The 21,522-nt window shown below is 55.3% G+C and overlaps 1 protein-coding gene across 9 annotated transcripts in view; it reads left to right on the forward strand.

The window, feature by feature from the left end:
- The window catches only part of SHANK2 (SH3 and multiple ankyrin repeat domains 2), a 563,601-nt gene that overhangs the window by 383,164 nt on the left and 158,915 nt on the right, over positions 1–21,522 (forward strand). For 8 of the 9 annotated variants that reach the window (XR_008684376.2, XM_055415278.2, XM_055415277.2 and 5 more), the window contains 2 exons: positions 14,212–14,294; positions 15,886–16,010. Coding sequence is in view for 8 of the 9 variants with exons in the window: in XM_055415278.2 (XP_055271253.2) it covers positions 14,212–14,294; positions 15,886–16,010 (208 nt within the window). In the remaining variant the exon portion in view is untranslated. Of the gene's footprint in view, positions 1–14,128; positions 14,295–15,885; positions 16,011–21,522 lie in introns of those variants that run through there. The other variant, XM_088832226.1, reaches the window with a different exon arrangement.

Raw genomic sequence — 21,522 nt, forward strand, 5'->3', positions numbered from 1 at the left:
CAGCCCAGAATGTGAGTTGAAGGCCACTGGGTTTATCAGGAAGTTTTGCATCCTGATATCTACACATGGGCCATATCCTCTAACCTAATCCACCTCCCTCCCTTCCTCTCCAGCCTCTGAAAGTGTGAAAGCATTAGTTTGCTCAGTCGTGTCCGACTCTTTGTGACCCCATGGACTGTACCCTGTAGCCTGCCAGGCTCCTCAGTCCATGGAATTCTCCAGGCAAGAATATTGGAATGGATAGCCGTTCCCTTCTCCAGGGGATCTTCCCAACCCAGGGATCAAACCCGGGTCTCTTGCATTGCAGGCAGATTCTTTACCATCTGAGCCACCAGGGAAGCCCCTCTCCAACCTCTAGATGTCTATTAAGAAGTTTGGGCTGCAAATAATAAAAAGCTCACTAACGCTGGCTGAGACCACCCTGGTGAGTCTGGAGGAAGGCGTGGCCGGGGTTTGTCCCAAGGAGCAGAGGCATCTCTGCAGGCCTCCTGGCCCTTCCCTCAGGGCTGTGGATGGTAGCCACAGCTCCACCTGTCATATCCTCAGAGCAAATCTCATGCAGGAGCACAGGAAAGGGACTTCCCTGATGATCCAGTGGTTAAGACTCCACGCTTCCACCGGAGGAGGCACAGGTTCCATTCCTACTTGGGAAACTAAGATCCCACATGCCACAGGGCATGGCCAAATAAAAAAATAAAAATGGATGCAAAAAAATCCATCATGAACAGAAAATCGAAATTAAAACAAAAAGGAGTATATAGGAAGAAAGCATCAGGAAACACTCTTCTGATCTCTTAACGCACAAGTAAAATATTCTCTGCAGGGCCCCAGGAGACTCACCCTCAGGGCTTATTGGCCATAACTGTGTCCGGTGACCATCCATAATTGCAGTGGAGGCTGGGAAAGCAAGGATCTCACTTTTCCAACCTTGACAGTAGAAAGCAGGCTGGGGGAAGGAGCTGGGTGTGTGAAGGATAAGGCTCAGTGCCTCTAAGCAACAAGGATGCTGTAAAAGTGATGGCTGTTGAAGTGCGTTTTGAAGGATGAATAGGAGTCTGGCATATAGTGACAGCAAGCCTATAGAGTGTGTTCTGGGCAGAAGTAAGAGAATGAGCCCAAGAACAGCACACTTGTCAGCCAGGAAGACCTCATTTGGCCGATGGCCCGTTCACAGCAATTTTAAGGCACGGCACCTTCATAATTAAACACGCTATTCCGACACTGAACCTTCACCCCGCAGGTGTTCCTGCGCGTTTTCATGTGTCGTGCCTCCCCTTGGTCTTGGCCCTGCTCACACCACTGTGCTCTTCCTTGCTTGTGTTCAGCAAAGCGTGTGGACACCATTTCTGCTCTCACCCTTTCGGCGTAAAGCAGGATGTACCAGCAGAGTCTCCCCAGGGCACCCCTGGGGGCTCTCTGGGCAGCTCAGGAATTGACAGGAAGTCCAAGATGCCTTCTCCAGAACGTGCTGCTAGAACCAGCCCTCCCCCACCCCCTAGTCCTTCCCCACCGGGCCAGTGACCCCCGCCCCAAGCTGCTTGGTGTCCGGCCGTCCTGGGACACAGTGCCAGCCCCAGACTTCCCAGCTTCGCCTCCAGCTGTGTGTTCTCATGCAGATCAGTCCACCTCCCTGCGTCTCACTGGCCACATCCAGAGAGTGGGAGTAAGCACAGCACCTCCTTCCTGGGGTCGTCGTGAGGATTCAGGACATTTAGCACGGGAAGCGCTGGCAACCAGAAGTGCTTAAAGACTGGGCGTAGTACTTATAACATCTGCAACTTTTGTTGAAAAAGTGAAAGTGTTAATGGCTTCAGTTCAGTGCAGGCGCTCAGTCGTGTCCGACTCTCCGCGACCCCATGAATCACAGCACGCCAGGCCTCCCTCCATCACCAACTCCCGGAGTTCACTCAGACTCATGTCCATAGAGTTGGTGACACCATCCAGTCATCTCATTCTCTGTCGTCCCCTTCTCCTCCTGCCCCCAATCCCTCCCAGCATCAGGGTCTTTTCCAGTGAGTCAACTCTTCACATGAGATGACTTAGTCGTGACCCCATGTACCAGAGCCCACCAAGCTCCTCTGTCCATGGGATTTTCCAGGCAAGAATACTGGAGTGGGATGCCATGTCCTTCTTCTGGGGATCTTCCCAACCCAGGAATAGAATCTAGGTCTCCTGTATCGCAGACGGATTCCCTACCATCTGAGCCACCTTACTTATCCGTTATTACTAATTAAGTCAGAATTCAGACCTCCTCCCACTTTGACCCAAAGAAGCACAAAACCCTAGACACAGTAAGGGGGTGGAGGGTGTCTCTCTGCGTTTCAGAAAGGTTTCTCTGTATGATCCTTCTGAAACTTTCTAGGGCATCTCACAGATGACCCCATTTCTAAAGAGGTTTTTTTTTTTTTTCCCCCTTTTTAAAAGAAAAGCTCAGATGTTGTATCAAACCAGGCACCTTTGTGCGGTCATATAAGTGTTGCTTGTGTGGGAGAATTAAGACTTTTCTTAGCTTTTGTTATATGTACGTGCATGTGGGTTACATTGAGATAGTCACAGACGTGTATTATTTGTGTCAATTCGAATGTCTTTAGGCCATTTAGAACACGTCTTTATAACCAACGGCCCACAGGCCCAGTCGAGCCCACCAATTCTGATGGGAAGCTGTTTTTGTAAATAAAGTTTCGTTGGAACACAGCCCCGCCGAGTCATGTGCATAGTATCATGGCTGCCTTTCAACCACAACGAGCAGAATGCGTGCCGCGACGGGAACCATGTGGCCCAGAAAACCTGAACTGTCTGCTCTCTGGCCCTTCACAGAAAGAGTCTGGCAAACTCTGATCTAGAACATTTGCCGAGCTCCTTTCAAAGGGGCTCCATCCACCTGAAAATGTGCCTCCTTCCCCTTTTGAGGAACTTTTAGAAAAAACTTCCCCTTCAGTGATCTCTTATCTCAGCCACAGCACTTGGAACAAAAATAAAATGCTCCTGTGGTGGGAGGTTGGTGGTCCGTGGTGGACAGGAGCGATGGCCAGACCCTCCCCTCCAGCCAGGCCTGACCTCTGAGGTCAGTGCCCTCCCGATTGGGCGGGTGAGCCTGACGCAGGGAGCTGTGAGCTCAGGGTGAACCTCCAGCCCCTCACCCTGCTGGGGTTCCACCTCCTCTCCAAAGCCGGGGTCACTGAGCGACACCCACGCTCAATCTGATTCGGTGGCTTTCTCACTGTGGACAGCGCCCACCTCCCACAGAGGGACTCGGGGGTGGCCTTGCCAACCAAGCTCGGCATCTGTCCCCCAACCCATTCAGCGTGATCTTTGGGGGCAAACTCGAGGCGGACAGATGGGCGCCTGGTGTGTCAGTTGGGATCACCAGAGGAAGGGTCGTCACGGCAACACCTTTCTGCACTCCCAGAGAAATGCCAGGCGCTCGACCCGTTCCCCTGGTTCTGGTTTCTTCATGCCTTTCGTTTTTGCTTTGTTTTTTTTTGAAGAATATTCGGTTCAGGGTCAAAGGCCAAGGTTGACGAGTTGGCCAGCCCTGCAGCCCTGAGCAAACCCTTCCCCCATCAGCTTCATGGACTCGCAGAACGATCCCATGGGCCTGTAGCATGCTGAGGGTCTCAGGGAGCAGCAGCCTGGGGGAGCGGCTTAAACAGGGCCATGGGTACCACCCTCCCCCTGCAGATGGCTGAATGGGGGCTGGCCATCTCTTCCTGGTTTGCCTGGGACCAGCCTGGTCTTAAGACAGAAAGATCCCCATGTCTGAGGAAACCCGTCTGTCCCCAGGTGGCCCAGGACATGGGTCACCCTGTCGGCATTGCAGGCCAGACGCAAGAGCCGCGGACCTGGGTTTCATTCACTGAGTCAGTGAGCATCATTCACGTGGCTGCTGGCGTGGTCTGATCGTGGCAGATGGGGAAACCCCAGCCCAGAGTGGCTGAGCACCCTGTTCAGGGCCCTATTACCAGCCTTTGCCATAGCCAGGACTAGAAAGTAGGCTAGAAAATGAGGCGGGCAGGACCAGGCTTCAACCTGAGGGCACTCACTCACTCCTGGGAGAATAGGTCACAGTGAGGCCGGAACAGGGAGAATGAGGAGGAGCCCCAGGGTTCAGATCACAAAGGGTCTTGGCCACAGTGGGAAACTTGGGTTTTTACCCAATTCTTATGGGAAGCTGTGGGAGTATTTTAAGGGAGGAAGATATGACCTGATTTAAAGTTTTTATAATAAACAATGCATTCAGAGGAGACTTGTTGGCAAGCTTCTGTGGTCCTCGGGTGACAGATGCTGGGCCTCGGGACTTGGGGAGGTCAGGACAGGTGTGAATGCCAACTGTGTCCGTGTCCTTGTTGATGGCGTTTGCTGATGGGTTGGGAGGGAACAGGGGCTTCGGGAAGACTCCTCGGGTCGGGGTCGGCAGCTGAGTATGCTGCCTGCCACCTGCATGGGTACCCAGGCTCTTTTCCTCTGGTCCTGGAACCCAGAGCGTCTTTTCCCTGGGTTCCGAGGTGCCCGTCCTGCAGGGCTGAGCTCCCCTCTCTTCTGGTGGCACGCCATCAGCCATGGTTTGTGGGACAGCATGCAGCATCTACACAGGCAGAGCCCTGGGGGCCCCCACCACTCCGAGAGCACAGGGAGGTGCCTGGGCGTCCCTCCCCAGAGCACCCCCTTCCTCCTGGGTTCCTAACTCACCGGAGGGTCCTGCTCTAAGTGAACCCCCGTGGAGGCTGACCAGGTACACCTCCCTTTATTGCCCCTTGCCTGATTGTGTGTTTGACAACTTGAAGGTTTGCGGGCACTCTGTGTCCAGCGAGTCTGTTGGCGCCATCTTTCCAACAGCAGACACTCGCTCACTTCTTGTCTCCATGGTGGGTCTTCCCAGGTGGCGCTAGTGGTAAGGAACCTGCCTGTCAATGCGGGAGATGCAGGAGACACGGGTTCAATTCCTGGTTAAGGAAGCTCCCCTAGAAAAGGAGATGGCAACCCACTCCCGTGTTTTTGCCTGGAAAATTCCATGGACAGAGGAGCCTGGGGTGGACTGTGGTCCATGGGGTCACAAAGAGTTGGACACAACTGAGCGACAAACACTTCTGTCTTTCTGTCTGTCTCAGAGTCACCTTTTGGTGATTCTCCCAACATTTCAGACTTTCTCATGGTGATTACAGCTGCTACAGTGATCCGTCTTCAGGGATCTTTTCATGTCAGTATTGCAAAAGGATTACAGCTCTCTTGGCTCAGATGATGGTCAGCGTGCTTTAGTAACAAAAGTTTTTATTTGTTTCCTTATTTATTTATTTGACTGTGCCCGGTCTTCGCTGCTGCGGGGGCTTTTCTCTAGCTGTGGCGAGCGGGAGCTGCTCTCTAGTTGTGGTGAGTGGGCTTCTCTCCTTGTGGTGGCTTCTCCTGGTGGGGAGCACAGGCTCTGGAGCTTTGGGGCTTCAGCAGTTGCAACTCCTGGGCTCTAGAGCGCAGGCTCAGTAGCTGTGACACACGGGCTTAGTTGCTCCACGGCAGGTGGGATCTCTGGACCAGGGGGAGAACCCCTGTCTCCTACAGGGAAGTCCTAAAGTATTTTTTAATTAAGGTATGTACGTTGTTTTTTAGGCATAATGCTTTTACACACTTTGTGGACTGCAGTATCGTCTAAACATCACTTTTATATGCACCGGGAAACCAAGAGCTCGTGTGACTCCATTTCCACATACACTTTATTTCCGCGATCTGGAATGGCATCCCCAGTATCTCTGAGGTCTGCCGGTACCTTTAGAAGGAAGGAAGCCTGGGGGCGCTCTGCAGACGTCACCGGCAGGTTCTTTTATGTAGGGAGTGGGTAAAAATAATTCAGTTTACAATGAACGTTTTCAGAGTGAACGCCTAAGGTACCTTCTCACTAGCTGATCAAGTCTGCCACCCTCTCTTGCATGTCACCGTCTGTGCTGTGTGCTTTTTATTATTATTATTATTATAGTTGATTTACAGTGTTGTGTTAGCTTCAGATGTATAGCACGGTGAATCTGTGAAATACACACACACACTTTTCCAGATTCTTTTGCTTTACAGATTATTACAAGACATCAGATGTAGTTCCTGTGCTATACAGTAGGTCCTCATTGTCTGTTTTATATATACTGGTGTGTATCTGTTAATCCCAAACTCCTAGTTTCTTTATTTATCCCACTTCTTACCCCTCTGTGATGTTTTCAAGGCTGCGATTGACATCCAAGGTCACAGAGCTGGTTTGGTGAATCGGGACCCCCTACTCAGGCCTTTCAGGTTCCTGCGCGGCCGTTTTCCCGTTTAGATCGCATGTCTAACCCTCTCCTGGGAGCAGTGATCACCTCCCGTCATTTCCGCCGTCCCTCTCTCTCCACCAGCCACTTGGCAGGTAACATAGCCGAGTTGTGCTTGGGAGATGCTTTGTGGTGATTTATCACAAAACAAAGAGACTGTTTAATTTGAATCAAGTTCTTTGCACATTATTGCTTCTATTAGGAAACACGTGTCGCTGTTTATCATGTTAGTGATGAGCAGGGAGATGCCGCTATCCACTCGGGCTGGGATGGTTCTGCTTCAGTGTTCTGAATTTCCTGTCTGAGAAACGGCTCCCATAAGAGCGCATCTCTGCGGGTCGGGGCTGTGAGTTGCGCAGGGACGGCCCATCGTCCGCACCCGTGGGGCTGAGACAATGCCGCTCCGCGGGCAGGGCTCCCACAAGCCGTGGGCAGGGCTCCCACGAGCCAGGAGCCGTGTCAGCTGAGAGCGAGCTGGCCACCTTCATCATCACAGAGCAGTCGTGCGCCGCCCGCCTCTTAGAGCGCTAGGGTGGCACGGGCTTCCTTCCTGTCCCCTGGGAATGAGGGCGCTGCCTGCTCACACAAGTCAGGGAGGGAGGGCACCAAGTGCCCTCCAGCTGGACTGCAGGAAGCAGGATTCAGGGAGAAGCTGAGACGTGCCCCTCTGGAGGCGAGTGACAGGTGACTGAGGGACCCTTCGCACCCACTCATGACCCGCTCACCCTTCCCAAGGACTGGGACGTGGCCCCGCCTGCCCATGGAGCCGGCCCTCTGGGTCACCCCACCTCCAGGGAGCCAGGCCTCCCACCCACGCCTGGCGTCTCTGCCCAGCTGGGCCACCTGTTGAGGTCCCGGGCATCCCCCTCGGAAGAGCTGACGGGCTCTCTGTTTAGCCTTATCCTCCCTGATTGGCAGAGCCCAGAAATTTCTAGGACAGCCACTGCCATTCAGTCCCCGGAGGCCCCTCTTTCTAACAGTGTCCCAGTTCCCAGCTCCATCAGGCTCTGTCACCGGAATGTGTTTCCACGGGGAGTGATGTAGACAGTTTCTCTCGGGCTGGACTCGGCTTCCCTGCCCTGGACGGGGCCCCGCCCCCGACAGCTGCTCCAGGAAGGAGCTTTCGGAGACACCTCTCTCCCCGGCTCTCCCCAGGCACGGCTGCGCCCACAGCCTCCGCTACTTCAGAAAGACCCCCTCCACCCCCTGCTGGGGCCCTGCACCCTGCATTCCTGTTGCCCCAGCCCAGATCCAATCAGGTGTGTTCATCACACCCACAGCCCACCTTCAGCATACCTTCTTAGCACACGCACACGAATGCAGAAATGATCTTGGCAGTCCTGCCTTTGGACCCTTCTTCCCCTGAGTCAGTCATTGCAAGAAGACCCCCCCAGTGGCTTCTGGGTTTTCGTCGCCTTGAGCCACGTCTCTGAGAAGTCTCTCCCGGTGAGAAAATCCGTCTTGCACGTTGTTTTCACGTGCGAGGATGTGTGATGGATACGAAACTTAGCACGTAATGAAGTTGACCTCATGTTCAGTTTCAGAGACACTTCATTAAACACAGAATTATTTCCTTGTTGTTTGCTGTTTGGATTTGGGGGCAAGTGGGTTTTCCTTTCCAGCTTGCAGATATGCTTGTGGGGTCCTCAGAGCTTGAAGGCTGCTGGGGACTGGGCTGTAGGGCCCAGTGGCTGAAACCACCCTTCTGCCTGCACCCGGCCCTCACCACCCCTTTCCCTGCAAAGCTGAAGGGGGTCAGCGCTTCTGACTGAGACCCCCGCATCCAGGGCACGTGCCCCTCCTGCTGTGTCTCCTACAGCCCCGTGTGTGCCTATCCAGCGTCCTCTTCAGCCACAGGGCTCAGGCCGTCCTCACACCCTGTAGCTTCTGCTGGTGCCTGGGGAAAGCTGTGACATCAGCTATGGTGGACCTTTGTGTATGATGCACTGAGCAGGAAGCATGGCTGTGGGACACGTGTAAGCCGACCTTGGGTCATCCCAGCGGGATTCAGGCCTGGCTGGGAAAAGGCTAGCTTGGAAGTAGTGGATCAGCTGCTTGTTATCATTTTGGCCTTAGGTCATACTGGGGGAAGCAGGTGCTTTTCTGGTTCTGCCTGAAGCTGAATTCCAGCCTCAGGCCACCCCTGGACCTTGTCCTGAGTGTGCAGGCGGCCCTCAGCCATGGCCCGGTGTGATCGGCCCCTTCTGCCTCCCAGGTGGGCCTCAGGATGTTTATCTCCGAGGTTCTATCTCTGTCTGGAATGTTCTCCTCTTTCTCTTTCCCCTTCCAGCCTCCCAGCCCACTCACTCCTATTCATACGTTGGTCTTCCTCCTACAGGAAGCCCTCCTCCCCTGTTCTGGTTCACACAGCACCATGTCCTGCACATTTGTGTAATAGTTAGGTTCATATGTGACTTGCCACTTCTCCGTGTGTGAGTTTCCTGATGCTGCTGTAAAATGACCACAGACTGAGCAGCTCCAAACAGCAGAAATGTGTTCTCTCCCAGTTCTGGGGCGGGAAGTCCAAGGTCAAGGTGTCAGCCAGAACGTTGCTCCCTGTGAAGGCTCCAGGGGAGGCCCTGTCCTCCTCTCTTCCAGCTTCTGGTGTGCGCCAGCGGTCTTGGTGCTTCTTGGCTTGTGGCTGCATCCTGCCTGCCTCTGGCTGTCTTCGCACAGCCTTTTCTCCCCTGAGCCTATCTCCCATCTCCCTCTTTTCTAAGGACCAGTCATCAGGTTTAGGGCCCTCACTAGATGATCTCCTCTTGAGATCCTTAACTCATTACATCTGTAAAGACCTCATTCCCAAATAAAGTCACAGATGGGGGAGCTGGACTTCAACATGATTTGGGGGTCTACCATTCAACCAACACACTACCCTCGACGTGTCTACCAAGGTTAGACTAGGTGTGGCCTGTTCCCTCCAAAAATGCCAACTACCCAGTCTGTTGCCTGACACTTAGTAGGTATTCAGTAAGGAATGAAGGTGTCAATCACTCAATCGCGTCTGACTCTCTGTGACCCCATGGACTGTAGCCCACCAACCTCCTCTATGAAATTCTCCAGGCAAGAATACTAGAGTGGGTTGCTATTCCCTTCTCCAGGGGATCTTCTTGACCCAGGGATCGGACCTGGGTCTCCTGCATTGCAGGTAGATTCTTTACCATCTTAACCACCATAAAGAAATGACTGCATGGATTGATGAATTAACATGGTAGCTTACCCTTGGCCCCAGTTGTTTCTGAACTTTAATTCAAGACCAAAACCTAATCCCAGTAGAGTAGGAAGAAACAGAGCTGTTTGAGTTGTCCGAGTGAGGCCATCTGGTCTACCCCAGCGGTCCTTGTGTTCAAAATTCAAATGCCCACAGCGAGCCCTCCCACGTGGGACAGGGCAGACAGAGCCACCCGAGGGCCCACCTGCTCACACATCTTGGCTGCCAGGGCCTGGCTTCCTGTGGCTTCAGGTTTACACCTCCTCCAGGACCAGACACCACTGCCAAGGGAGCTTGTTCAGTGACTGACAAATCCTAAATGCCAGCTGTCATCACTGGCATCTCTACCATCTGGACCCAAGCGAAGAGCAGCCTTCCCTTCGTGGGGCCACAGTTAAGGCCACTTGAGGCCCAGCCACCTGCAGTCTTACAAGGCAGACGCCAGGGGAGTCTTCAGGCCTGCTGGTGGGGTGGGGACCCTGAGGCCCTCTCTGTGGCTGACCGTACTCCCGCCTCACTCCAGGTGTATTCAGCACTCTTTCCTGCCAAGTGCAGGACTGTCGGGGGTGGAAACATGAAAAGCTGGCACAGCCTCTGCTGTGTGGGTCCCAGGAGACTTACAGCACAGGGCCATGCCTCCCAGTGTTGATGTGGTTCTGTGAGGCTACCTCTTAACCTCCACAGCAGCCCGTCCCCCCAAGGTAGACATGCGTCTACAGATATCACGTGCATTCTGCACATCTGTGGCCTGTACTCCATCTTTGCATGAACTTGAAAAAGGTACCTGCCCCTTTCTCAAGGCCCTTTACTTGCAGCTGAGAGCCGAAATCACCACCATAAACATATGGTTCTATGACGGCCATGATCGAATGGTAGCCTCTGTAGTTGTTCTGTGAGCAACCCGCACATCTGTACTTGGCGGGGCTGAATGCCCACCACCTTTGCCTTCCACGGCACCCACTGCAAGCAGCTTCCAGAGGAGGGTCCATTTGGGGTATGTTAAAGTGCTCTCCTGCCCCGTTCAGAAAACACTTTTGAAGAGAGCACAGCTGGAGCACAGACTGTTTTCATCACACAGGATCTCACCAAGAGATCCTGTGCCCTGTAGGGAGATTCAGAGAGAATGGGCATGATGTTTGCCCCTGAGGAGCCCACAGGTGACAGCTTCGCAGGTGAGAAGGGCTCCACCAGAGGCTTGGGCGAGGCTGGAGGGGACCCCCGTGTAAAGACTGTGTGGGGGCCCCTTGTTAGGAGGATTTGGAAGGAAAGAGACTCTCATTTGGGGAAGGCTCCTTCTTGAGGCCCGGGGTGTGGGATTTCCCAGTTGGAGCCCATACCCGGGGATTGTACCATTCAGACAAAATCGGAATGAGCTCATTTTAAGGGAATGACTCTTGGCGTTGGAGTTTCTATTGCTTTTCACGGATTGCTGCCGAGATTGCGGGTTTCCATCAGCATGAGCCTGCCTTTCCACTTCCTAGGCCTAGCTAGCTGCATATAGTAGGCACTCCACAATGCTGAACGGCCCTGCCCTCTGTGATAATGGGGACTGACCCGGAGACCTCTTCACTTGAAACCCTGTGGTCTTCCTTCAGCCCTGAGGCTGCCACCCCTGTTCTCAACGCTGTGTTCCTTGCCCATTTTGCTCCACTCCACGCGGCTCCATGCTGGGTAACCCCCAGGATGCAGTCACGGTCTCCTGGGGAGATCCGCCGTGTGGGAATGCTGATGAGAGCACTTCTCCCTGTTGTAGGGGGGCACTGCCCTCACCTGCTCCGCAGCGTCCCTGCAAGGAAGGTATGAGTGCTCCCATTTTGCAGATGGGAAAAGTGAGGCTCTGAGAAGCTAAGCTGTTGAGTGCCTGGATCGGGATTCAAGCCCAGGTCTGTCTGTGAATGAAACTGAGATGGGTCATGATGGGCAGGGAGCCGGGGGCTGTTCAGTTCCTGAACTAATGCAGGAGAGAAGAGTTTGGGCCGTCCTTCAGATCAGAGACGAAGGAGTCTGGCGTTTTCTCAGAGAGCAGGGTGGCATAGACACAGGTCGGGGCAGCCTCGAGTGAGGCAGGAGTTGTTCAGTGACTTAGGAGCTGCTGAGAGGCTTAAGAGGGAACCATCAGCTGGGGGTACGGGGGTAGGTCCTTACAGGAGGAGGGGTGGGCACATGCAAATGATGACCCTCCCTTAGGATGGTTGGCGTTAACATGTGCTGCCTAACTGGGCTCAGGTGGGTTCTTTGCTAACCCCTCCTGAAGTCCACGAGGCGTGCCTTGCGATTATTCCCACTTTGCCAAGCAGGACCTTGAGATTCCAAAGGTCGGAGTGCCCTTGGGGTCAGAGCAGAGCCAGGATCTGAGCTGGGCCCTGTGTGACCCCCTCCCCCACTACGCCCGAACGTCCCTACCCTGTGAGGCCAGTAGGGAGGGTGCCAACAGCAACCAGACAGCCACACTGTCCCCAACAAGTTTCCCCAGTGTGGGGGACAGCTGAAAGGCTGTCGGCGGGGAGGGGTGGTGTCGTCTGTGTGGTGGACAGAGGAGCTGGCCCACGGTAGGGCATCATGAGGGAGAGCAGGACAGGTTTGCCTTGGAGAGGGGTGTCAGCGACCACATGGGTCCCCAGGGAACCACAGGGCTCCGGCCCCTCGGAGCGGGCATCGTCGTGGCAGAGTTTTGAAGGGCTTCTGCAGGGGGACGAGCAGGGGCAGAAGGCGAGGTTGTAGCAGCCTGGGGAAGTGGCTGGAGCAGGTGGCGGGCTTGTACCCGAGGAGCCAGGGTGCCCTCCAGCTTGAGGAGTTCGGAGGCGTGAGAAGGGGTGGTCGGGAGACAGTTGTGTCTATGTTCTGGTTGGGGAAGGCGCGGGATGGAAAGTGGAGAGGCTAGTGGGGGGTCCACCCCCTCAGAGCACCGCGTGCCCAGCTCCTCCACCCCCCTCCTGCAGGTCCCAGGTGCTGGCTCCCTGCCAAGTGGATGGCGGTTAACCCGATAGCTCCCTGGGGCTCTCAGGTCCCACCGCAGGCTGTGGGCATCCTCCAATCTGACCTCACAGGAGTCCCAGGAGGCCTGCGGCTTGTTCTCAGCACGCTGTGATGTGAGAGGGCCTGAGGCTCAGAGAGCCGGGTCTCTGACTAAGGCCAGGCCAGCACGTGACCTGCCCACAGGCTCCCAAGCCTGGACTCCTGGCCACGTTCAGCCCTCGTCTGGTGAGCCGCGGGGCTGAGCTCCCAGACCTGGGGCTCCTGTACCGACCCAACAGGTCGACCCTGGGGCTGGAGGCAGAGCCAGTGCCCAGGGATTCAACCCCTCCTCCCAAGTTCCTAGACCCCCCTGGACTGCGGCCATCCAGGATGGTGTGGTCTGCCCGTCGTCTAGGTGTGTGTCTGCCGCGCTGGCCCTTTCCTGGAGGTCAGGGTCACACCCATGAGCTCCTTCGTGCAGCCTCCGATGTGCAGGCCGAGGGCTCGGGAGTGGGGCAGGACACCTGTGCGTTCTCGGGCGCGGCCCCCCACCTCTCGGGAGCTCCCCGGCTCCTCCGTCCCTGCAAGGTGATGCTCTCCATTACTGCCCAGTGCTGGGTCCCAGCAGCCCTGTCCCTACTCCTCCTGACCGCCCACCCGGGTTGCAGGGCTGCTCCCGCAAAGCTGAGGCCGCGGGCTTCCTGCAGGTGGCAGACCCAGCGCTGGGCAGAGCTGACCTTCAGTGCTGGGACCTGGAGCCCCGTCCGAGCGTTCGCAGTCGGGCCAGGGCCCTTCCCCCTCACCCTGCCCTCCCACCAGCCCGTCCCTAAGGACCCTGGAGAAAGCCTCCTCTCCGCCCCCCACTGACTTACTTCCGGGGCAGCGGGGACTCCTGGAGGGAGGCAGCCCCGGAAGGTGGGGGGGCCGGGGGGTTCCCCTGTTCCCGGTGCTGGGTGTTGCGGGACGGCGATCAGCTGGCGACGCGCCCGTCCGGTGGATGGTGGGAGGCTTGGACCACCGAAGCAAAGTTGGAGCTTTGGGGTTTCTTTCCTTTAAGAAAAAAAACTGTGCCAAACGGCGGCTGGTGTGGCTGCAGGGGGAGCCCGCAGCCCCTTCCTCCCGCCGCCCCCCGCCCCGAGGAGGCCGGGCTGGAGTGAGCTGCCCGCTTCCGCTGGAAGCCCCCGCCCCGCCCGCCGGCCGCCCCCTCCGCCGGCCTGCGGTGCCTCTGCGCGGCCGCCGTGACGCCGCGACCGCCGGCGGCCTCGTGGGCTCCGCGCGCCCCCGGACCGGAGGGAGGGGTCGCCGCGCCTCCCGGGGCGGACGCGACCGCGAGGGAGCGCGGAGAGTCGGCGGCTTCTGTTAAAAAAGCACGCCCTCGGGAAGAAAAGAGAAGGGAAAACTGCCGCCTCATGTCCCCGCCGGCCGGGCCCCGCGCGCGCCGCGCCCCCCCGCGCCCCCCGCGCCCGCGGCCGCCCGCCGCGCCGGGGCGCCCGGGGCCCGCCCGCGCCGCCGCCGCCGCGCCCGCCGCCCGCCTCCCGCCCGCGCCCGCGCCGCCCGGCCGCCCGCCCCGCGCCCGCCCCTCGCGCTAGCCGGCCTCCGCGGCGCCGCGCCGGCTCGCCGTCCCCACGCTGCCTGCCTGGGCCGGGCGAGCTGCGGGGATTAATTGGCTGCGACGATGAACGTCCCCGGCGGGGCCCCGGCCGCGGTGATGTTGACGGGCTTCAGTAATGGGCGCTGTCCCCGGGACTCTCTCTACAGCGACTGCGTTATCGAGGAGAAGACCGTGGTCCTGCAGAAGAAAGACAATGAGGGCTTCGGATTCGTGCTCCGAGGGGCGAAAGGTAAGAGCCGGCGGCTCCCGGCCTGGCTGCCTGCACATGTGTGTGTCTGTGTGTGTGCACGCCTGTATGAAAACGTTCCCCTGCTCAGAAAGAAGCCCTTTTCCTGGGGGTACTCGGTTGCTAGACAACCATGTTCTTTCACATCCTGCCTTTTTAAACACCGGGGCTTCCTTTAGGAATATTTCCGATGTTCGGTACACAGTACTGCTCCGAACAAGCTCCTTCTCCTTTCTCTCTCCCTCCCCCCACTTTTTTTTTTTAAAAAAATTCATGGGTTTCATCTGTGTTTTGTGGCTTGGTTCAGTCCGGTTGTGACTGGCTTCAGAGCTCCTGGTCGCTGTCGCCCAGAATTACCCAGTCCCGAGTTTCCTTCAGGGATTTCCAAACTGCCCCGTTCTGGGAGTGGGCTTTGGCCCCCGAGTGCAGCAGGCGGCTGGGTGCCCGCCTCTAAGGTGACTTTGCAAAGGGAATGTGGCAAGATGGTCCCCTCCGCCGTGGCCCAGCCAGCGGCACACACGTCACGTGGCCCACAGTGGGGGTCTCCGAGAACCTGGTCCACGGCAGTGTGGCCCCCCCAACCCCTGAACTCGGGAGGGCCTCCCCCCCCTGCCAGAATGAAACAAAATGGCATCGCCTCCCCGTGAGAGGAGACATCTGTGCCCCGCGCGTGTGGGGAAACCATGTGCAAGTTTGATCTCGGAGCCTCGGGGCTGCGGTGGGGGCGTCCCGCACGGTGCTGCGGGGGGAGGCCTCCTGCTCCGGAGCCAGCCCCACCTGCTCCAGGCTCCAGCTGCCCAGGCAGCGGCCCGTCCACAGGGAGGGGGAGATCCCTCTGCCCCGGTGCGTCCATGGCTGTGTGGTGTCTCCCTCTCCAGGCCGAGGCCAGCTTCCTCCCCCTATGGCCAGCTTCCTCCCCCTATCCCCCACCCCCAGCCCCTGGGGACCACGCAGGAGCGTCCACCTCTTGCCCCAGAGTTTGGCTCCGTGGCTCTGGGCCCCCCAGAAGCCAACACTGGCTCTGCTGAGCAGCGGTACCCCAGCCCTCCCGCAGACGCTAGCCGCAGAGTGGCCACAGGGAGCCGGGCTCCCAGCAGAGAGGGCTCATGAGCGGATTCCAAATCTGCAGCCACCCACTGGGTCAGCGTTCTGTCCCGTCCACACTCCAAGTTGAATTCCCTTGGTTGTGAGTCTCTATAGATGTAAATTTGGCAAGCGGTTCAGTGTGGCGTTTCTGTATCTCCATGTGGTTATGGGGGGAACTTTTCCATTTTTAGAACTGAAAATGTTTAGTCACCGATGCTTTTAAAGAAAATGACAGGCATATGCATACAGACATGGGCCAGGGAGCACGGTGTCCGTGTGTTTTCAGCACAGAGGCCGAGAGGCACCAAGAAGCAGTTGGGTCCATTGCTTCAGTTGGTGTTGGCCCGTGACCATGAGTGTCAGCCCCTTCCCGGGGAGAGCTGGCCTGGGCCACCTGCATCCCACGGAGCCACAGGGCCTACTTCCTCCCAGGGTCCCATGGGAGGCCTGGGCTACCAACCTGCAAACATCTCCCAACCTTGTAACGAGGTATGCCTTGTCTTCCCAGCGGATACGCCCATCGAAGAGTTCACGCCCACACCGGCGTTCCCAGCCCTGCAGTACCTGGAGTCTGTGGATGAAGGCGGGGTGGCGTGGCAAGCCGGTCTGAGGACTGGGGACTTCCTGATTGAGGTAGGGACACCGGCTTTCGTCTCCTTCTGCCTGGGGAGAGCGCCGGCTCTCTTGGGGTTGGGTCTGTGGTCTTGGCGGCGTGGCCAGTGGTCCAGGCCAGGGCACGTGTGGTGACTGCCTTGGATGGGGGCTTCCTCAGCTGTTCCCACCGACGGTAGATGCCGTTTCCTGCGGACAGTGCATTGGGATTGTCTTTGAGGCCTTGGCTTTATCTCTCTGGAGGCTGGCAGTGTCTGCAACTTGGCTGTTGATCTTGAAGTAGAAGGTAGAAGTAAGAGGAAGCTGGTTGCCCTGATGTCAGGGACCTGTGTGGATCTGTGGGTGCCTTAGCTGTGACTGTATGAATAGAAACAGAGAAGCCACAGCCCATAGTTGTGGCCCGTGGGCAGGTGGAAAGCACGGCGCCGTGGGTCTCGCTCCCGTGAGGTCTGTAATGTTGGTGGTTGAGAGTCTTGATTTTCATGTTGAAGTAACTGGCTGTCATATGGGTGATGGTCTTCAAGGACTGAGGAGCCTAGGCAAGTCGGGTGCCTGGAGCTCATGGTGCCAAAAGGAAGCTTGTAAATTTAGATGCTGTGAAAACCAGCTTTTGCTAATAGGTGAATGGAGGGAGCACTCTCTTCATTTAAAAAAAATCCCACTAGACGTGAGTTCCAGCTGCTTCAAGTCTTACCTGGAGTTGCCATGTTGGTGTGCACGAGGCGCCAAACTGCTGGCACACCTGAGCTCCCTGCCTTTTGCGGGTTTAGGTGTTACTTTCAAAGGAACGCGTTACTCTTTGGAAATATCAATAATAGAAGAATATGCTGTGCCTTGAAAATGTCCTGAGACGCTCAGTAAGCTCAGATGGCCCCCAGGGAGTTCACGTTTCTGGGAAGAGCGTTCCTTGGGGCTCACTCTCAGCCCTGTCTCGTCTGCTCTGGAAAGGCACCCGCAGGTGGGAAGAATGGGTGCACAGTCTCCAGCCTGGCGCTCGGGGCCTCCGCCGTGGGGCCGGCCAGACACTTGTTCATTCTGGAAAGGAGGAGATTCAGGCCATTGGCGAGATGGCTGCTTGAAGCCATTCATCTCTGATATGCCTCCGCTTCCAAGAGTGCTTTCTGAGCTGCAGTTCTGTTCATCATCTCCTGGGTGCTTCTAAGGAGGATGTTTCTAAGGATGGAAATCCAGAAGGAAAGATGCTATTAGAAGAGAGACCCAGGTAAAATGGAGAAGGTGCTTTACCTTCTTCCAGGCATCGTGTGTTGGTGTCCCTTTATGTGCTGGAAAAAAAAAAAATGTATTTAAGTGCTTACTGACCAATCAGAGCCTGGCTCAGATGAAGACTCGTGCTTCTTCAGGTTTTTGTTCATTTAAACTGTGGAATGCATATCCAGCATGGTAGCGACTGGAGCCCGCGGTGATTTCACGGGTTAACTCGATTTGTAACCTCATGAAAATGCAGAGAGACTGCGTTGAATCATCTTCTGTAGGATGCAGTTGTGATGTAAGTTCCCTCCGTGTGTGTGTGTGTGTGTGTGTGTGAGAGAGAGAGAGAGAGAGAAGGTTCTTGGTTTTAAATTATAAATGAGGGGTGCAGATACAGGAGCATTCCTGGTAATGAGGCTTGTCGGATTGTTTCCTTGATAAACTAGTGAATAAAGAAGTGTGGGGCAGCCGTGGAGCGTGCGCTAGGCCCACCCCTCTCCCAGGCAGCAGAGCCGCGCTGGGTTGGCAGATGGGTCCGCAGCGCTCGCCTGGGCCGGGGGAGAAGGCGGGCCGCCTGGGTCGGCTGGAGGGCTCTGTGGAAATCAGGAGCGTGAAGAATCTGTGCCCTTCTGTTTTCAAAGCACCTCCTCTGACATTGCTTTTAGCCTCTGATATGCAAGCATGTTTGCCATTTTGGAACAGCTTTCATATTCCGGGTGACCTCTGAATTCCAGGATTCCAGGCATGGCTGGCCCAGAGCTGCCTTAAGGTTCTCTTGGTCTTCTTTTGACCTGAAGGAGGAATGGGCCCCAGACAGCCCCAGGCCCTACCAGTCTGCTCCCCAGGGGTCCTCCTCTAAAGAGGGCACAGGGCAGGGGCGGCAGGAGGCAGCACTGGGAACCCGCTCCTCCTGTTTGATGCCAAGGTTTCATTCATGCTGCTAAGTCACTTCAGTCGTGTCTGACTCTGTGTGACCCCATAGACGGAAGCCCACCAGGCTCCCCTGTCCCTGGGATTCTCCAGGCAAGAACACTGGAGTGGGTTGCCATTTCAGGCGCTCAGAAATTCTCCTTCAGGTGCTTGGGTTTGAAAGACCGAGGCTTTCCATTGAGTTACTTTCCTAGCTGCCCCATCCCACCCCTGGAATAATAAAATCACATAGAGCCCTAGAGGTGCATGTTTTTTCCAACAGAAAATTTTTCTGTGATTTTCAGTGAAAAGCTTCAGCCTTGGAAAGATTGTTTTAGACAGACTCACATGCCTTGGTGGATCTTTGGCTTGAATGGAAGCCGTGCTGGAGGCTGGGGTTTCTAGGCTCTTGGTCAAGTGCAGGGTCCTGGCTTGAAGCTGCAAGTGTGGATGAACTGGCCACATCTGTCCACATCCCTTCCTCCCACACAGAAGCCTTCCTTTCTCTCTGCTGTTGGAAGGGAGCGCAAAGCCTGTCTGATATTTATTTTCTCTATAAAGACCCATGCAGCAGTTTGAACTTCAGGACCGAGGGGCAGCTTCTGAAGTGAATGGCCCCTCTCTAAAGTCTTCAGTGCCTCCCGAGTGTCATTCTCCCCTCTTTGTCAGGATGCACACACGGTCATCTGGCCTGTGTTGACCACTGTCAAGAAGGGTTTCCTTTGTGCGTGCATTTCTGGGGTGCCCACTCTCTAAATTTTCTCTCTCTGCCCGACTTTTGGGAAGAAGGAGCCTTTCTTTAGCTGTTGGTACTGTTTCTTTGATGACCACGCCCCTCCCCTCCCGCCGATAAGCCAAACTCTTCAGTGGAGCTCCGTGGAAAAAGTCTGTCTTCCAGCTGGGGATGGATCTTAGTGTGAGCAGTGTGAAAAGTTCCCTCAGACTGGAGGACAGGGAGTGGGTGCTCCATGCATGGGGATGTTCAAACAGGTGGCTCTGCAGACCATGCGTGTTTGCCGTTTTCGGATCAGTTTGATGGGCCAGAGCCCCCTGGATGGCCAGTGACACTGAAGCTTCCCCAGAGAGCTCTTAGAGGTGGAGGGAGTAGGCAGAGTGGGAGCCGAGTGTCCCTTTGGGACCTGGGGGAGGTGATGCTCAGAGGGGTGGGCGGGGGCAGTGGACAGCTCAGAGAGGGAAGCAGGTGGCGGAGTCAGGGCACAGTTCCTTGCTTGCAGGTCAGATGTGAGGTTGGGGCCACCATCCGTCCAGGGATGATTCAGGCCCACATCTCTTTTGGTTAAAACAGGAAACCCAATTAAATACTGGCGAGGCTTGCTGGAGAGTTGAAATTGAAGAGTCCAGAGGCAGAGTCCGCCTCAAGCGCAGTGTGTTGAATATACTCTGTCTGCTGTTTCCTTGAGATTACACGAGGTGGGGCAGGAGGGGTCATCCGGAGGAGTAGATGGCACGGGTGACGGTTTCGCGTGCAGTAATTCAAGAGACTGGAGGTGGGGTGTCATTTGGATTCCTGCAGGGACTCAACAGACTGGAGCAACCCCCAGCCTCGCCCAGTGAAGCTCGGCTGGGCGCCAGGGTTACCTGCAGACCTCCCAGAGACCCTGAGACCTGGGCTCAGCCCAGACCTACACAGTCAGAATCGCAAGGCGGGAGCATCAGTGTTTTTAGGGTGCTTCAGTAATGATGCCCGGGGTTCCAATGGGCAGGCAGGATGAAGACCATCTGGCCTCATCGTGGTGGCTCTCTGAACCTTTTAATTTAGCATTCTAACAAGAAATTAGAAGCAGGCACTGTGCTTGTCTTGTCTCAAGACCAGGACTGGCTTTCTTCCACAGACCTCCCCGTTTGGAAGCCTGAGTTTTGTTTCCCGCTTTGCTTTAGTATAAACTGAAATATCTTATATCTCAAAACTTGCTCGTAATACAGCTAAACAGTAAACATCAAAAGTGCAAACAGTAAATACAACAAAAGACTCATATCCTTATTTATAGTCAAGGTTATGTCTGCCAGGCATTTCACTACCCGTCCAGCCTTCATAATAATCCCGCAAAATAGCATCTGTGTCATCTCCGTATTACAGATGAGACTGGGGCTCAGAGAGGTTCAGTCACTTGCCCAGGGTCACACGGCCGGTGAGCTGGAATTCCAGCCCAAGCGTCTGAGTCAAGAACACCGCTATTCAGAGACGCTGGGAGATGCTCTGATGCACTGGATGTGTGCATAGGCAAGCAGGAAGAAGAGGTACAAGCAGCGAGATGCCAGTGTTACTTTCAAATTAGCAAACGCTTTTTTTAAAAATTACTGTGCCCATCGCTGGTGACAGCACTTCTAGGTTGCTACACGAAAAAATAAATGGCCATAAACTATTTAGAAATGTACTCCGGGAGTTGGTGATGGACAGGGAGGCCTGGCGTGCTGTGTTTCATGGGGTCGCGGAGAGTCGGGCACGACTGAGCGACTGAACTGAACTGAACTGATGACCGTATGTAGTAAGAAATGTAAAGCTGAACCAGGAATTCTACATCTAGGAACCCATCCTAAGGGAGTGATCCTAAAAGAGAAAACCAGGGTGAGATCACCGTGCCTCAGAAAGAAAGGGGTGGCAGTCGCAGGGAGTGGTCAAGGGGGTACCATGCATCTGTTGTGGATGTATAAGAAGCATCAAAACTTAACTCTTGCAAGAAGTTCTTCCTACCAACAGGAAACAGTTGTCTTACATTGGGTGAAGAGGGAAGAATTAAAGTTATCTGCACAGCATCATCTGAATTGTACCGCCTCCCCCCAAAATAACCGTAGAAAAAATAAGGAAAGAAAATGTTAGCCCGTAGGTGATGGGATTGTGTGTGGTTATTTTCTGTTTGGCAGACTTCTATCTATTTTCTCAGATTTTCTAGAATGACAATATTAATTGTTGACAGGGATTCATTTCATAAACAGCAAATTATTCCTTCGAAGAAGCCGTCTCACGCAGATGAGCGCTGTCTCAGCCTCCATGCCCCAGGAGTTCTGTTTGCTTTCAGGGCAGCACTTTTCCTGGGCATTAATTATATTCCTGGGGCTACCCCTCCCCAGCTCACGCAGTACTGGAGACTCCCGTGGTTTTTGTGATTGTTGTCTTCGTCCTGAAGTGGCCAATCTCGGTTTTGTGTTCATTTCCCTAAATAGGTTTTCCCTTGCAATTAAAGCAGGTAGCAATATCCTTCATCCTTGAAAAGTGATGCTTGAGTTTGCTAATTACTTTTCCTTGTACTAAAGACGGCCTGGAACTGTATTATAATCTCGGTTTGCGTTGAAGTGAGGACGCTGAGGGAGGCCCTGGTGTTTTCCTTAGGGGCTGTTTGAGTACCTTATAAAATGTTTGTCAGACTGCTGCTTGAGAACAACGACTTGGAAAATG

This window comes from Moschus berezovskii, chromosome 25 (genome assembly GCF_049115385.1).
Source record: "Moschus berezovskii isolate FMDL1 chromosome 25, NW_MosBer_1.0, whole genome shotgun sequence".
Classification (NCBI taxonomy): Eukaryota; Metazoa; Chordata; class Mammalia; order Artiodactyla; family Moschidae; genus Moschus; species Moschus berezovskii.